At 48.3% G+C, this 16,408-nt stretch overlaps 1 protein-coding gene and 2 pseudogenes across 1 annotated transcript in view; 2 read left to right on the forward strand and 1 right to left on the reverse strand.

Moving 5' to 3' along the window:
• LOC136661710 (protein argonaute-1) overlaps positions 1–16,408 on the reverse strand; it is a 56,118-nt gene that overhangs the window by 13,037 nt on the left and 26,673 nt on the right. The window contains exons 3-11 of the mRNA XM_066639086.1: positions 14,586–14,706; positions 13,218–13,399; positions 11,553–11,689; positions 8,819–8,953; positions 7,187–7,274; positions 5,582–5,729; positions 3,663–3,782; positions 2,073–2,195; positions 200–333 (exon numbers count right to left, since the gene is read on the reverse strand). Of these exons, the coding sequence (XP_066495183.1) occupies positions 200–333; positions 2,073–2,195; positions 3,663–3,782; positions 5,582–5,729; positions 7,187–7,274; positions 8,819–8,953; positions 11,553–11,689; positions 13,218–13,399; positions 14,586–14,706 (1,188 nt within the window). The remainder of the gene's footprint in view (positions 1–199; positions 334–2,072; positions 2,196–3,662; positions 3,783–5,581; positions 5,730–7,186; positions 7,275–8,818; positions 8,954–11,552; positions 11,690–13,217; positions 13,400–14,585; positions 14,707–16,408) is intronic.
• On the forward strand, positions 13,433–13,551 carry LOC136661926 (5S ribosomal RNA; annotated as a pseudogene).
• LOC136661838 (5S ribosomal RNA) lies at positions 15,796–15,908 on the forward strand (annotated as a pseudogene).

Genomic DNA, 16,408 nt, shown 5'->3' on the forward strand with positions numbered 1-16,408 from the left:
TCCCAGACAAGACGACACCCTTGGCAAGTCTAGACAAAGTGACAGCAGTCGCAGCCGTGCTGGCAGTGGACCAAGGTCTACTGTCAAAAAGCTTCCCCCAGCCCAGTCCGAGACCTGGGTCCCCCTCCCTCTCCCAAACACAACTCTGACAGAGTCGGTTCCAGGTCCCTGCATCCCCCGACAGCCCCCCCCAACTTACTTCAGGACCTCTTCCCTGCACTGCTTCTGAGGCGCAAAGCAGGCAATGGCCCAGACTTTGATCTCAATGCCATTGTAGAACTGCTTTCCCCTCATGTCCCACACCCCTTGGTTGGGGGTGGCGATGGCCCGGTTCTGTGGGGGGGGAAAAAAACGGTTTTTAAGAATATACCACATCCGCCAACTCTCCACACGTTCTCTCTCACACACATTCTCACAAGAAACCATTTTAGGAGCCTGACCAGTCAGGTCAAGAAAATGGCTCTTACAATGTGTGCCATGACGGTCACCTTCAGCAGTGGATTATGAGGGGGTACTCCTCCCCCCTCCCCCCACCCACTGGGTTTGATAAAAGGGAAATGGAGCAGGAAAAGAAATGGAGGACAGAAAAGTGGTTGAGAGCCTCCCCACCACTCTGCTCTCCTCCACTTCTGCTCCTTTTCAATCCAGTGGGGGCTTCAGGCCTAGTGAGTCCCCAGGTTAGAAAGACAGCACTGCCACTGCATCCCGCTAAATAAAGGGGAGTCCGCCCTCGGTGATCCACCTCAGGCACCTGGAGATCTTGTGCCACTCCACGACGTGGCAGCAGAGGACGAGAAAGGACGGCAAGAAGAGAACTGGGCTGACAGAAACGAGAGGGGGAGGCAGCAAGCACAGGCCCAAGGGAGCAGGTTTGATTGCTTGGCATAGGCCACAGGCAGCAAACAGCCCCATCAAAACATCAAAGCCCCATCAAAACAGTGCATCAAAGCATCAAAACAGTGCATTGCCCAAGACTGGAGATGGCCTGACCCACAGAAGCCACCGATGGGTTCTGACCGGTCGGCTCCGCTTGGGAGCCAATCAGTCAAGTCCTGGAAGGAAGGGAGAGGCTAAGACCACCCAGGTTCAAGACCGACTTGGGCAAGACCTCTCCAGACAAAAAAAAAGTTTGGTGTTTCTTTTCCCCAGCTGCAGTTCTCCATTTGTACACAGAGAATGTGAATGGCCTCACAAATATGCTATTTGTTTCAATATGTTTCAAGCATATTGAACATCTGGACATTGCAGGACATCTGCAAGAGGGATCTGAAGGCCTTAGGAGTGGACCTCAACAAGTGGGAAACCCTGGCCTCTGAGCGGCCCGCTTGGAGGCAGGCTGTGCAGCATGGCCTTTCCCAGTTTGAAGAGACACTTGGCCAACAGACTGAGGCAGAGAGGCAAAGAAGGAAGGCTCATAGCTAGGGAGACAGACCAGGGACAGACTGCACTTGCTCCCAGTGTGGAAGGGATTGTCACTCCCGAATCGGCCTTTTCAGCCACACTAGACGCTGTGCCAGAACCACCTTTCAGAGTATGATACCAGAGTCTTTCGAGACTGAAGGTTGCCAACAGGTCAGGTGTTTCAAGCATGGCTGAGAAGACTGGCATTTAGGGCAATTTAGGGGGGGAGGTAGGCTATAGAAGTCAGAGATCCACACAAGGACAGGATGTGTATTTATTCTCACACAATCGCTTTAAACTACACGTGAGAAACTTTGAAAACAAAATTTGGCCCTGGGTTCCGAAGAACGGTTTGCTATTTCAGGCCTGCCAAAGATCCAATGCTCAGCACATCTAAAACCAGGCATTCCCCACAGGAGCCCTGTGGCCCCCTGGAACATACGAATGTTCAAATTTTCTTGGCGTTCAATAATAAATAGTTTTCTGTTTATCTGTTCATGTTGTACCCTTATTTGACAGGGAGAAGCTGAGAAGACCTCCTAAGGGGCCAAAGCCAAAAAAAAAAAAGGTTGAGAACGGCTAGTCTAAAGCAGCACCCTAACTGAGCAGACCCCAATTCCGTGCACACCCAACCAAGGGGGACCGCACCAAGATGGCCTTCTGCAGCTTACCCGACCTCCATACTGCAAGATGGGAGCTGGCAAGACCCGCCCCGTCACTTCCGTCATGTCATCCTTCACCTTGATGCCAAATTCCTGGATGTAGGGGTCTAGATTGTAACTGGCATTCTTCATCTGAAAAGACAGGGGACTGATAAATCATTCCAAACAAACTAGGCTCTCTAGCCCAGCAACTTTTTTCATCTCATGCCCAAAATGGCCAAGGAACACCATCAGTTTTTGGACAAGGCACACTGCATTGCCAGCTCACACCCCCCAATGGCCCTAAGAATAAATGCCCCTCCTCTAAACTCCGGCAGCACACCTGTGGACCATTTGCAGCACACCAATGTGCCACTGCACACTGGCTGAAAATCGGTGCTCTAGCCTACGCATGGACAGATAACAAAGTTATTCTTCGGAGGGAAAAACTGCAGGTCCTATGCGCAGTCTTGCATAGTTTGAGCTGGTGCTGAGTAGTGGTGCCTTTCTTGTACGAGACCTGGTGTGGCGTAACCACAGAGGTTGGCACACTGAACTTGGCAATAAGGACTTCCTCAGCTCAATTCTCATCTCTGCCATGAACTCCCACAATGTGGTCTTAGGCAAAACACACCCTCTCAGCCTTGGTAGTAGTCCCCATCTGGAATTTTTGCACATGTTTGGTTGCATAATGAACTACCTCAGGGACAGGACCAGAGTCTAAACAGGAATTGAAGTTTCATATACACTTTATACACTTTCCACATGCGCTGCCTCTGATGCATCCTCGGCATCACCTGGCAGGACAAAGTTCCAAACAACACAGTCCTGGAGCGAGCTGGAATCCCTAGCATGTATGCACTGCTGAAACAGAGACGCCTGCGTTGGCTCGGTCATGTCGTGAGAATGGATGATGGCCGGATCCCAAAGGATCTCCTCTATGGAGAACTCGTGCAAGGAAAGCGCCCTATAGGTAGACCACAGCTGCGATACAAGGACATCTGCAAGAGGGATCTGAAGGCCTTAGGAGTGGACCTCAACAGGTGGGAAACCCTGGCCTCTGAGCGGCCCGCTTGGAGGCAGGCTGTGCAGCATGGCCTTTCCCAGTTGGAAGAGACACTTTGCCAGCAGACTGAGGCAAAGAAGCAAAGAAGGAAGGCCCACGGCCAGGGAGACAGACCAGGGACAGACTGCACTTGCTCCCGGTGCGGAAGGGATTGTCACTCCCGAATCGGCCTTTTCAGCCACACTAGACGCAGAGCGCGATACCAGAGTCTTTCGAGACTGAAGGTTGCCAACAGATACACTTTATACACATAGCCTGAAAATAATTTTGCACAATATTTTGAACAATTTTGTGCGAGAAACAAAGTTTGTGCACACCGAACCATCAGAAAGCAAAAGTGTCACTATCTCTGGCAACCATGTGGAGGGCATCACCATCATTCCTTACTCTGCTAATCAGTACCATGTAAATTCAACCATTTCCTGACGCTTGTGTCATCACTTCTGTGCTCAAAAAGCTTCGGATTGTGGAGCATTTCAGATTTATGGATACTCAAACTGTATTTGCAAAAGGGCTTCACAAGCCCTGGAGCAGAGGGACAAAGAGGCACCTACCAGCCGGCTGATCTCCTCTTGCCTATCCGGGGCAGACCTCGCTGTTGCCTTGATCATTGTGGAGGTCTGATTGTCCGTGAGTTTCTTGATGCACCGCTGGCCAGCCACAATGTTACACACCTGGCAAAAGGAGTGCGTTTTAAATAATATCTAATTACATTTTTTTTTTTACCAATTTTAAATTCAGCAATTTAACAGACTTCAGAAACAACAGACAGTCTGCTTCGTTAAAAACTAGTCACATACATTTTGCGCATCAGTACCTCCGCTGACTTCAGCGCCTTTGGATTTAACAGACACCCCTGTGGGAAACCCTGGCCTCTGAGCGTCCCGCTTGGAGGCAGGCTGTGCAGCATGGCCTTTCCCAGTTTGAAGAGACACTTGGCCAACAGTCTGAGGCAAAGAGGCAAAGAAGGAAGGCCCACAACCAAGGAGACAGACCAGGGACAGACTGCACTTGCTCCCGGTGTGGAAGGGATTGTCACTCCCGAATTGGCCTTTTCAGCCACACTAGACGCTGTTCCAGAACCACCATTCAGAGCGTGATACCAGAGTCTTTCGAGACTGAAACCCTCCCCTCCTCAGTCCAATGAAACTGAATTTCAATTCTTAATGTTTATGCTATTTAAAATTTGGTACAATTAAGACACCTGTAGAGTGCTTATAGCAAGAAAAGGGCAGGCCAATCCGCAAAGCCCACTGAGGTGTGGCCTTATGCAGCAAGTTGGCAGAGAGCACTTGCTCACCTCCACTGCTCCTACTCCCAGTTTCTGGGCTGGAGAAGGAAGAGGGGAGCGAAGCAAAGAGGAAACATGGAAAAGAGGAGAGGAATGGCCAAAACACTGGAGGCACAAAAAAGGTTCTGAGAAACCTTCTTGAAAAATGCCATCTCCAGCTGCACCTCCTTTGACAAGAAAGTTTCAACGCTGGTGTCACCAAAGAGAAGGCCCCGCTTTGCCTCCAGTGGCAGAGAAACATGAATCCAGGCCTCTCCAGAGAATCACAGTCACAGAGTGACTGATGGCATCAAGAGTTTGGTGCACTCATCGACTCTACTTGACCGCAGCCAGGGAAAGACTTGTCAAAGAGTCACAACACACAACTGCAGTGGTCTTGTGGTTGAAAAGACCAGGGGTTCAATCCCCGTGGACTCTACCAGCCCAGCTGGAGCCGCCCAGTCGGTTCCATGGCTAAAAGGCCAATCGTCACCACTATCCCAGGACGGCTGGGCAAACCAGCCTGCCGCATCCCTGCTTGCCAAGGGCCAAGACCTTCGTCAGGGGGGTTGCGACCCAACCTTAGCTGAGCCTCCACAGCCATTTTATTTGGAGGGCAAAGGCCTGCACAATCACCAGGACTAGAGGTTCTCAGCGAGGGACCCCAATCCTCACCTCCCAGTTTTGGAGGGGCTGCTTTGGGCAAGTTGCCCCCATCTGAGGTGAACCCAGTCAGTCTCCCACAAACCTGTTTGTTCTCCCCTGGGCAGCACGACCCCTACGCGTCACCTTGCATCCCCTCCTCTCTCCTTCAACCTCCCAAAACACAGTTTGCACTGCAGCCACATCCTCTCAGTCCTGCCTCCCCTCCACCTTGAAGGGGTAGGACACCACACTGTGCTTGCTGGCTGGTTGCCACTGGGGAGGAAAGGAGGAGCCCTCAAGTTGGCCCCAAGAAAGAGGGGAGAGATTTCAACACACTTGATAGGCCACTCTGAGCCAAAGGGAATGGATGAGGGCAGTTTAAAAGCCAACAAGCTGGCCAGATCAGCCACAGGCAGTGCAAGGAAAGGCCCAGAGACACCACACGGAGAGGCAACATTCATGTACTCGACATCCGCATCCACCACCAGACACACACTGCTGCATGAAGACCTTCCCCCCCACACACAGAAACCCCCCATTCCCACAGCAGTTTTTCACCTCCAGGGGCAGATACGTGTGCTTCTGCTCCTGGCCAACCTGCAGACACGGTAGGTGGGGATACTTCAGCTGGAGGTTGTACTTCTGTTTGAAGTATTGCGCCACCGTGCACTCTACTGTCTGCCCGCTCTCCAGCTGCAAGGGGAACCTGTTGGGCAGAAGGAGACAGCAGCCACTTGGTGAGCTTGAGGACACAACTGGGGGTGGGGGAACACCAAGGATCAGCATGCTTGAAGTACATGCACCAAGACACTCAGGAGATCTATGAACATTCACAGCTGCCTACCAAGTCAAACCCTCCATCCACCAAGCTCAGGACTGTCTGGCGCTGACTGGCAACGGCTCTCTGGGCTTTAGACAGGAGTCTTTCCCAGCCCAAGGCTCTCTGGCACCCTGTTCACACAAAGCTACAGTCCCAAGGAATGAAACAAGGGCTCCTTTAAACACAAAGGCTGCACTTTCCCCTGCTCCAGCCTCGCTTCTTTCCAACCAGTCTCCACTGGCAAGTCAGTCCTCGCCTAGGCATCAAGGCTGACTGGAGGATTCCCTTTTTCCTAACGCAAAGATGAAAGGGAATTAGCTGCCTTAACTGGAGATTGCCTCTTGTGCTTCTGCATGAGTTGCAGCTCTGGACTGGCCATCCTCCAACTGTAGGAATGGGGAATTTCATCCCAAAAAAGTACTCAGGGAGCAAGACAAAGAGGTCAGCAGTACCTCTGAGAACTGACAATTCTTAGACTAGAGAGAACAACTATTTGGGAGTGACATGCATGCCAGACTTCAGGTGGAAGAATAGGTAAGGTGGCCCTAAAGTAGGATTGGATTTCAAGAAAAAAGGGCAGCAATTTTCAACCTTTTTCTTCTTACAGCACACTGATCTTTATGGTCTACTTCTCTATGGTCTCCTGGGATGTCATTTCTGGCTTCCAAGAGACTCGTCCGGGTTCTGTGGCTCTGTTTCGAGGGCAACTATCTGTACTGATGAATTGTCTTCAGAGTCAGTGGAGGAAGAGGGATGGACAGTTTGTTACTACAGACAGTTGTTCTAGAGCCACAGAACCTGGAGGAGCATTTCAGCAGTTTTCAAACTCCCGTGGCACACCTGTGGACCTTTCACAGCACACCAGTGTGCTGAGGTACAGCAGTGGAAAACTGCCAAGTTAGGGATTGGCTGAAAACTGCCATCTGGGATTGGCAAGAGATTGTCAAGACTTGACTAAGGATGGTTCACACATGCAACTCTGTTTGCGGTGACGTGGAAGTCCTGCCCCAGATCTGATCTGCAGTGACTCCATTTGCAGACCATCAAGCAATGAATGCATAGACGTAATCTGACCCGGAGAGCTGGGGGTGGGTTAATTCAGACAGAGGAAACAGCACTGGAAGTCACAGGTGCAAGCAGACCAAGAAGGCAGGGTAGCCTCCAATAAGCTCCTAAGGAACCCATTGCAAGTGGGGAGTAACATGGTCTCCACTACAGCCCTTTTCATATTCACTAATTCCAGTCACAGTAAGTTTCCCAACAGCCCAGCCTTCTTCTCCCAGGGCAACCCACACGAGTCCGCCACAAAAAAGGCTCCGTAGAACAGCAGTTGCCCGACTTACGTCTGGTGACTTGCTGGTCGCCGAGTCACGTTGCACACTCGGTATTTCCTCTTCATTTGCCCACAGTGAGTTACCTCCACTTTCAACCCTAGTGAAAGAACACACAGGCTCAAATCTACAAGGTGAGGCACTCTGTCCGTACATTCCACCCCTTCTCATTGACCTTGACCATTAATATATTCCAGTTTAGATAACATATCATGGGCACAAATCCTATAGTGATTATTCCAATAGATACAGATACATCTGCTTCAGATACAGCTGGTTTAGCCAGAGCCCTCAGGATCCTGGCCCCTCTTACATGGGGCACAAAGGTTATTTTCCCCTTTTCTGCAATTACTTGTATTTTTACTCAATATTTTAAAAATCTGTGTCTCAGTTCCAACATGCCTCTCTCTTCTTTGCAGGGTCATAGGCAGACATTCCTGCAGGCCCTCCCCAGGCAGGTCAAGTCTCCTCACTGCACCCCTTCTGAGACGAAGGGACAACGTCACCATTCTACAACTCTGCAGGTTGAGCCTTCACTGAACAACCCTATCCAAAGCTATATGCTCTACCCTGGATGCCACACTGCTCCGTGGGCTCCAGGCTGCCCACCAAGCACTGCTGGCAGGTTTCAAAGGACTAGAAACTTGGTTACAGCTTTAAACAAAAGCAGAGATTATCAAGATGCCAACGACAGAAACGTGAGAGACCAGACTGACCATGCGCAGGATGCATCCCAGCGGCTGGGGTACCTGTATCTAGGTCTAGCCCCTTCCTGTTTTTCACCGGTCAAACTTCATTATCAAAAGAAACTCTGCAGGGAAAATGTGTGGCTTTCAAAAGCCTCCATGTCATGAATATGTGCAGTTCAGGCCTAGTCGCATTGCAAAGCCTGAACCAAAGTAACCCAGTGACACAGAAGGGGCCTGCAAGGGGCTTGCAGTCCTAGCTGCTAGGAATTTACAACTCAATGGAAGGTGATAATGTAGCACCTAGGCAGCCAGAAAGACGCCCATCAAGGATGGAATGCAGCTGTAGATCTTCAGGGGGGAGGGAAGAGCTGAGAGGAGGAGCATCCAGTCCCACTTCCATAGGACAGGGTCTTTGTTCCTTGTCTCTTGGTGAGATAGGTGGTGGGTGCATATACTGCCCCGCCCGGACCATGTGGCCCATAGGTAACTGGGGCTGAGGATCTACAAAAGAAGCTGACCCAGGTGAGAGTTAGGAAATAATAGAGATAGCCAGTTAGCTTTATTATTTTATGCTGATATGTTTCCTAGAAGTTTTTATGCCTCTAGCATTTGCTGCCTTTTGTAACTTTTTGTAACCTATGTATTTAATAAAGTAAAAATCCTTTTACCACGTTGGTTCATTGTCTGTTGGGGACAAAAGTTCAGAATCCTGCCTAGCCGTTCAGCAAGCTACCAAAAATCCTCATTGTGGACTAGTAACTTGAGGACTGAGACTTTGATATAGTTAAGCCTAGAGGGTCTCAGTATCCCTGGACTGAGACACTGGCTCTTACAGGGTGGTGGCAGTACTACTGAACAGGGATCTTTGAGGGCTCTAGGGTTCAGAACCAACAACTCTGAGCACCCCAAAACCCTGGGAGTGTGACGAAGTATACGACACTCCACCCTTGACTACCTTTGATCTCCTTGGTGAAGCGCACTCTCTGCGAGTCAGTCAGGGGCTTGGGCTGCTCATCAATGTTCCGGATATCCAACACCTCGCACATGAACTCGATGACGGGCTGGGCCTTGTAGAACGCGGTTGCGGACACTGCAGTGGATCAAGGGGAAGAGCTCAGGAAAGCTCAAGAAAGAACAGCATTCCTTCCACCTCTCCAGGCACCAAAAACACAGTGATGAGCAGGCAGGTGCACCTACAGGTAGGTGGGCATGCATCTACAACTTGGTAACAAGGATCCCCATTCCTGCAGCTAGGCAACCTATAATATTTGGTATGATTTTTTTTCCCCTGAACACACTTGAAGGCCCACGGACAGTATTGGCACTGGCCAATATTTGGGGTTACCAGATACAATGGGGGACAGAGTTCCTCTACCTTTAACCATTGTGTAGAAGAGGAAATTTTGGCAGGTGCAGCTCAACATGGAAGCTCAACATGGAAAAGCTGCACCTGGCACAATTCGTCAATGGTTAAAGGTATAGGCATTCTATCCTCTAGAATTCCCTCCTCTAGAGAGCTATTATAAACCTGTGAGGACCTGCTGAGTCACATCATTGGTCCATCTAGCTCAGAGTTTTCATTGGTTGACAGCAGCTCCCCAAGGAGTTTGGCAAAGGACCTTCTCAACTCTACCTGGTGATGCAGCCAGGGTTTGAACCTTCTGAATGCAAAGCAGATGCCCACCATAGGAGCTATGGCGCCTCTGCAAATTAAGGGTACCAGAAGCTAGAAAGCTGGCCTTCCTTGGCTTGGGGATTATACAAACGGGTCTGAAGACTTTTTTCTCTAGTTTTTCCACCCATAGTTCTACTTTAGTAAGGAGGTTTTCAGCCCAAATCTTAAATCAGGTCTCACAAAGTTCAGCGGGGCTCATTTCCTAGAAGGTTTAGGATGGCAGCCAGCAAATTGGGATAAACACCATCTTATGTTTATGGCATTTCAGTGCAAGTCCTGAGCCCTGGGGAGAGGGTCAGGGCTAGGCACTTTATGCATTCAAAATAATCAAAATTCTGCACCAAAATAGCCTGGATTCCATGACAACAAAACAATTTTTTTTTAAAAAAAGCAAAGCTCTTTAGTCTGAGCAAGTTATACAAACTAAACCTATGTGCAAGATTTCTGAAATTCTGCACAGGAGTGATTCTGCTTCAAGTGGGTGGGTGGGAGTGAGTGAGGCTGACTATGTGGAGCAGATCCATGAAGCTCCACTCTTTTAACCTCTGGAAATCTTATTCAGGCTACCCACTGGCTCCTGAGATTTTAGCAGGAATTGCCCACACATTTTCAACCGTATCTTTGCAGTGATGAGATCAGGAAGCCTCCCCTTTAAACAATAAATGAAAAAAAAACTCTCAGGAAGTTGAATTTAAAGCCCAACGGGACACACTAGAGCTTTTCTATAACTCCTGTAGAATCAAGGCAGATTCAGCCCTGGACACTGTGGTCCGTAGGTTAAAATACAAACTTCTGAATGTGAAGCCGTCAACTGATCTGGCCAAAGATCCTTTGCTCCGAAACTAACCAATAAACAACACAATAATTAAAACTGAAATTTGACTGAGGTTCTTTGCTTCAGACTGAGGACTAACTTAGACCAATGGTTAATCCAGGACATATCTCTATTGTAACTTTCCCTTAGATTCCCTGAATGGGTTCAACCTCTTTGCAATTTTTTTAACACATACAAAATATGCAAGTGGGGCTCAAATCTACCCAGTATCCAGCTCCCAACAGCGGCAAGTGAGATGCCTCCAAGACAGCAATTTTCAATATTTTTCTTCTCACTGAACACTCTCCTCTATGGTCTTCATCTCTTGTGATGTCACTTCTGGAAGACTCTTCTGAGTTCTACTTCTAGGACAACCATCTGTAGTAACGAATTGTCTGACCCTCTTCCTCTGCTGGGATCTCGTCTGATCTTGGAAGCTAAGCAGGGTCAGGCCTAGTTAGTACTTGGATGGGAGAGCGCCTGGGAATACCGGGTGCTGTAGGCTTATACCATGATCTCGGAAGCTAAGCAGGGTCAGGCCTAGTTAGTACTTGGATGGGAGAGCGCCTGGGAATACCGGGTGCTGTAGGCTTATACCATGATCTCGGAAGCTAAGCAGGGTCAGGCCTGGTTAGTACTTGGATAGGAGACCGCCTGGGAATACCGGGCGCTGTAGGCTTATACCATGATCTCGGAAGCTAAGCAGGGTCAGGCCTGGTTAGCACTTGGATGGGAGAGCGCCTGGGAATACCGGGTGTTGTAGGCTTATACCATGATCTTGGAAGCTAAGCAGGGTCAGGCCTGGTTAGTACTTGGATGGGAGACCGCCTGGGAATACCGGGTGCTGTAGGCTTATACCATAGTCTTTCGAGACTGAAGGTTGCCAACCACAGAGGAAGAGGGACAGATAATTCATTACTACAGACAGTTGCCCTAGAAGCAGAACCTGGAAGAGTTTTTCAGCGATTTACAACCACTGTGCTCCAAACTCCCACAGAACACCTGCGGACCATTCATTGGCACACCGGTTGAAAATTGCTGCTCTACGGAGCTTCCAAGTAGGGCATGAGGGCAGAGGCCCTCCCCCTAGTTGTCCTGCAGTTAACTGGCAACGAGAGGTGCACTGTCTCTTGTGGTTTTATGGGTGGACCAAACTGCCATGAATTTGTAGAGGCATGATATCTGTGAACATGATGTTACCATCAATATTCAGCATCATCTTCCACATGGCAGGTCTGACAGACTGATGGAAGCCAAACCAGACCTCCCGACCGCCTCCCAGCGGGTGATAATATCCTTCTGGGGGAGAGAAGAAGGAACGGCCCACCGGGGTGTACCTGGGAAGATGAAATAAGTTGAGGAACATTAGTCCAAGACACAAAGGCTGAGAAACCAACACATTAATCTAGAGAAGGCACAGAAGAATTTCCCCAGGCCTCATTTTCCATCTCTAGCAAACACTGTCTAGTTCTTGTCACCTCCTCTTCAAATTCACACTCATTTTATTTATTTAAAGAATTTATATCCTGCCTTTCTCCCAATAAGGGCAATCAAAGCAACTTACAATATAAAAAACAGTAATAAAATATTAAACCAATTAAAGCATTAAATAAAACATTCATTAAAATAGTTAACAATGATAAATACAAAGCAAAGCTCAGTGGATCACCTAAAACAGTTAAAAATTGCACCAGCCCATCAAATTAGCTATTGAATGCCATCCAAAATAAAAAGGTCTTAAGGCCCTGCCGGAAGGTCTCAAAGGAGTGAGAAGTTCTTCATTCCAGTGGGAAGGAACTCCACAATTGGGGTGCCACCGCTGAGAAGGCCCTATTCCTTATTGCCTCCCCCTCACCTCCTTCAATGGGGGCATAGTTAAGATGGTCCCCCTTCTGATGACAGGTCGAATTATATGGAAGGAACCAGTTCATGCATATAACTTCTATTCCTTCTACCTCCTCCATCAGGAATTTTGGGAAATAAAGTTCTGGGAAAGCTCCAAGGATTCTCTGGAGGTGGCTGTGATGGCTAAATGAATGTAAAACCCTTGTAGGAAGGAGGAGTTGATATGCCCTGAGTTGTTTTTAGACATTTTTATCAAGTCTCTTTCTGACACAGTAACCCACAATGTTCAACAACAGAACCGTACCTGCTTAGAACAACACAGGACAAACACAAGTATATTTATAGAGTGCCATCAGTGTGCACCTGCTGTTTTACAACGGAAGAGAAGACACATCCCAGGCAGAGCTCACAGTATGGAAACAGACACATGGGAGTGGTAGCAGAACAAGCCATTATTTCACACACAGATATTCAGGCTTTGCTTCAGTGGACTACAGGTGATTGGGGGTTAGAAGTTAAGGCAGAGAAGATGATGGAAGGCGGTGATGAAGGAGGGGAGCATCAAGGGCAAGAAGCTGAAGGTGGTGGAGCTGGATAAGCCAAGGCAAGAGACCCAGGAGCAGAGAGGAAAGAGGGCACTACAACATGGAGGGTTCTCAAGGAGCAGATGCTAGATTGGGGAGCCGATAGGAAATCACTTCACTGTCAGGGGCTTAAGGAAGAGCATGACATGATCAGATCAATGAGAGATGGGATGATTTGGGAGCAGAACTCTGGCTGAAGTGAGAACAGAAGATGGAGGACAGACAACCCCAACAAAAACTAGCCTCACTACCCAAACATTTGTTACTACAGACAGTTGCCCTGGAAACAGTTGCAGAACCCGGTAGAGTCTTCTGGGCAGGTATTGACATCACAAGAGGCAAAGACCATAGAAGTAGAAGGAGGGAGTCACGTTGCACATTTCGGCTTTTCACTCCCTCCTTCACCAGCAGAGCCCTAGGGGAGAAACAGGCTTACCTCATGGAGGCCAGATGCCTCATGGCAACATCCAGGGCCTGGACAGATTCGAGGGGAACCGGGATTTGCCCGCTCACCAGAGCCTCATGGAGCATCCTCCAGCTCACAATCGCCATCCACTTGATGGAGACCTTGAAGATCCGGTCTTTGCCTTCCCCTGGAATCGTCACCTCAAAGTCCACCTGCAAAAAAAGGGAACGGTTGAGAAAAACTGTTACGGCAGCAACTGTTACCTGCACATGCCTGATCTTGTCTGATCTCGGAAGCTAAGCAGGGTCAGGCCTGGTTAGTACTTGGATGGGAGACCACCTGGGAATACCAGGTGCTGTAGGCTTCTTTCGAGACTGAAGGTTGCCAACCATGAGAAAAAGCAGTTGCTAAAGATTCTGGGGTGTGAGGAAGCAATGGTGTACCAGACAAAAAATACCAGACAAAAAAAATGGTACACTTCCTTGAAGATGTCTAAGAGCCTCACAAAGCCTGCCAGATCGCTTCCTTAAATATCTGCCACCACTGAGGACACAACAAAACCTGCTTTTCTGAATTCCACATTCTATTCCAACATACATGCAGAATCCATGTCACCCTAAGAACTAGCACCCTAAGAACTATCACAGATCAGGACACGGCTTCCCTGGAAGGTTTGGCAGTAGAGTGGACTTTTAAGAGAGAGAGAGAGAGAGAGAGAGAGAGAGAGAGAGAGAGAGAGAGAGAGAGAGAGAAAATCATTCCGTTCTCTCCTAAGTGGGCAAAGAAACACCTTTTAAAACAGTAGTTCTACTCTGAGCAGGGCGAAAGAGTCCCAGTTTACTTGCATCCCTCTGTGATCTTTCCAGACTGTAAGCTGTTTAGAGGTAGACAACCATCTTTCCATCTCTTCTTACTAGGAGAACTGCTTTGTGAACTTCTTTTGTTGAAGAAAAGCCTATAGACGTTTTAATACTTCTACTCATAATAATGTTCTAAGAATATTATTTAGGCTATTCTGTAACTGTCTTAAAGGTGATTTTATGATTTTTGCATTTTTTAGGATTTGATTTTCTGTAAGCCGATTTCGGTCCCCTCGTGGGGAGAAAAGCAGAATAAAAATTCAGTAAATAAAACAGTAATACTTCGTATTTGGAAGGTGCTACTCAATGGTAGTGGGCAGGTGTGCTTCGCGTTTAAAAACAGTTTCTTCCAAAAAACCCAATCCAAAAAGAAACTTTTAAAATTTTAACTCAGGAAGACAACACACATCAGGAAGACAACAGAATATTGTCTGTAACAACAGGGTAACAACAGCACTGGGACTGCTTATTTTCCGGTACTCTTGACATTTTTGTTGACAGGCTGTCCACCCCATCCAAAGAACTGCTGCCTGCTTACCCTTTCGTTTCCAATCGGCAAGGCAGTGACTGTGTAGATGTTCTTCTTCCCATCGTACACTGGCTTCCGTTCACCAAAGATCTGAGGTTTGAAGTGTTGTACCATATATTCCACAACCTCCCTGCAAATAAATTTATATTGAATCAGAAATGGGTGGGAAGGGGGGAAGGGAGAAGCTGAAGGGACAGATGTAACTGGTTTGCACCTCTAGCGGGGCCAGGTATGGAGAAAGTGACCAAAGTGGCATCTAGGTCTGGAAGGAGCTCAGAGTCATATAATGTTAATACTTGGGAGGGACCTTAAAGGTCATCTAGTCCAACCCCCCTACTTACTGCAGGTAACTGTTATGGCATCCCGGACAGATAGCCATCAAGCCACTGCCTGAGAGTCCACAAGGCAGACTGTTCCAGTACTGGACAGCTTCCAGTTAGGAAATTCACCATACAGACAAGAGGGGGGTGCCTGCAACAAAATGTCATGACCAATCTGAATGACCACCACGAGGACACCGTACATGTTAACTGTTAAAGGATTAAGCAGACAAGGCCCTTTTACCCCACTCATGTTCTGTTATTCAGGTTTTTATCGATCTCAATACTCCATAGTTCTTGGGAGTATTCCCAAAACACACTCATAGTTTTGCTTATCTTCAACATTTTCTTTGAGCTTACAGATACACATACTTCTGTGTATCTAGGCCAGCAGTTTTCAACCTGCTCTGGCATGTTACTGGACTGCAAAAAAGGTCCACAGGTGTGCAGAGGGAGTTCGGCGCACAGGGCTTAAAAATGGCTGAAAACGGCTTCCGGGTTCTGAAGCTCTATTTCTAGGGCAACTGTCTGTGGGAACATCTGTCCCTCTTCCGCCACAGCTCAGTGGAGGTAAAAGGGAGGAAGAGGGATAGACAATTCGTTACAACCGTTTGCCCTCAAAACAGAGTCACAAAGCCTGGAAGTGTCAGCCAGAAGTGAAATCACAAGAGGAGAAGACCACAGAGGTCAGTGTGCCTTAAGAAGAAAAACACTGAAAATTGCTGATCCAGGCAGTCCCAAGTATAGAGAAGCCATTTCCTTTTATTGGGTTGGCCTTGTCTGTTTGCAATCTGACCAGCACTCAATCACCCAAGTTTTCTCTAAAGGATGGATAAGAGGGTCCCACAAGAAAACATAACAGCATGACACTTTCCTGAGTGGATGTCCCACTGGACGCCCCTTATGTTACCCTGCACATGCCCGATTTCTTCTGATCTCGGAAACTAAGCAGGGTCAGGCCTGGTTAGTACTTGGATGGGAGACCACCTGGGAATACCGGGTGCTGTAGGCTTCTACCATAGTCTTTCGAGACTGAAGGTTGCCAGCCATCTCCCTATACTGAACACTATCTCCCGATCTTGTCTTGATCTCGGAAGCTAAGCAGGGTCAGGCCTGGTTTGTTTATGTTTCAAACCTACAGAGTTCAGAGTGAAAATTCAGAAACCTCCTACCTTCTTTGCGAATGGTCCCCATTTCGGCTACAATCCTACCAGCAGGAAGGTGGGGACAATCAGATTAGAAGAGATAGGAGGATATGATGCATGTACATGCCCATATGTGCAAACACCCACATGTACAGGTTGTAGGATTTTCATTCTTTGAGTAGAGAGTATGCTCAGCCTGGACCCTCCTGCACAGAATTTTTAACAGCAGTCGAGCTGCCCAAACGCTAAGGACAGCTATTTTAGAAGTCTGGGAGCACAGCCAAGATCACACAGCTGCCATAAGCTGACCAGCGACAAAGCCCAAATGCACCAGGCCACCGTGCATGGCAGTGAGGGAAGGGAAGAC

Source organism: Tiliqua scincoides, chromosome 10 (assembly GCF_035046505.1).
Source record: "Tiliqua scincoides isolate rTilSci1 chromosome 10, rTilSci1.hap2, whole genome shotgun sequence".
Lineage (NCBI taxonomy): Eukaryota > Metazoa > Chordata > Lepidosauria > Squamata > Scincidae > Tiliqua > Tiliqua scincoides.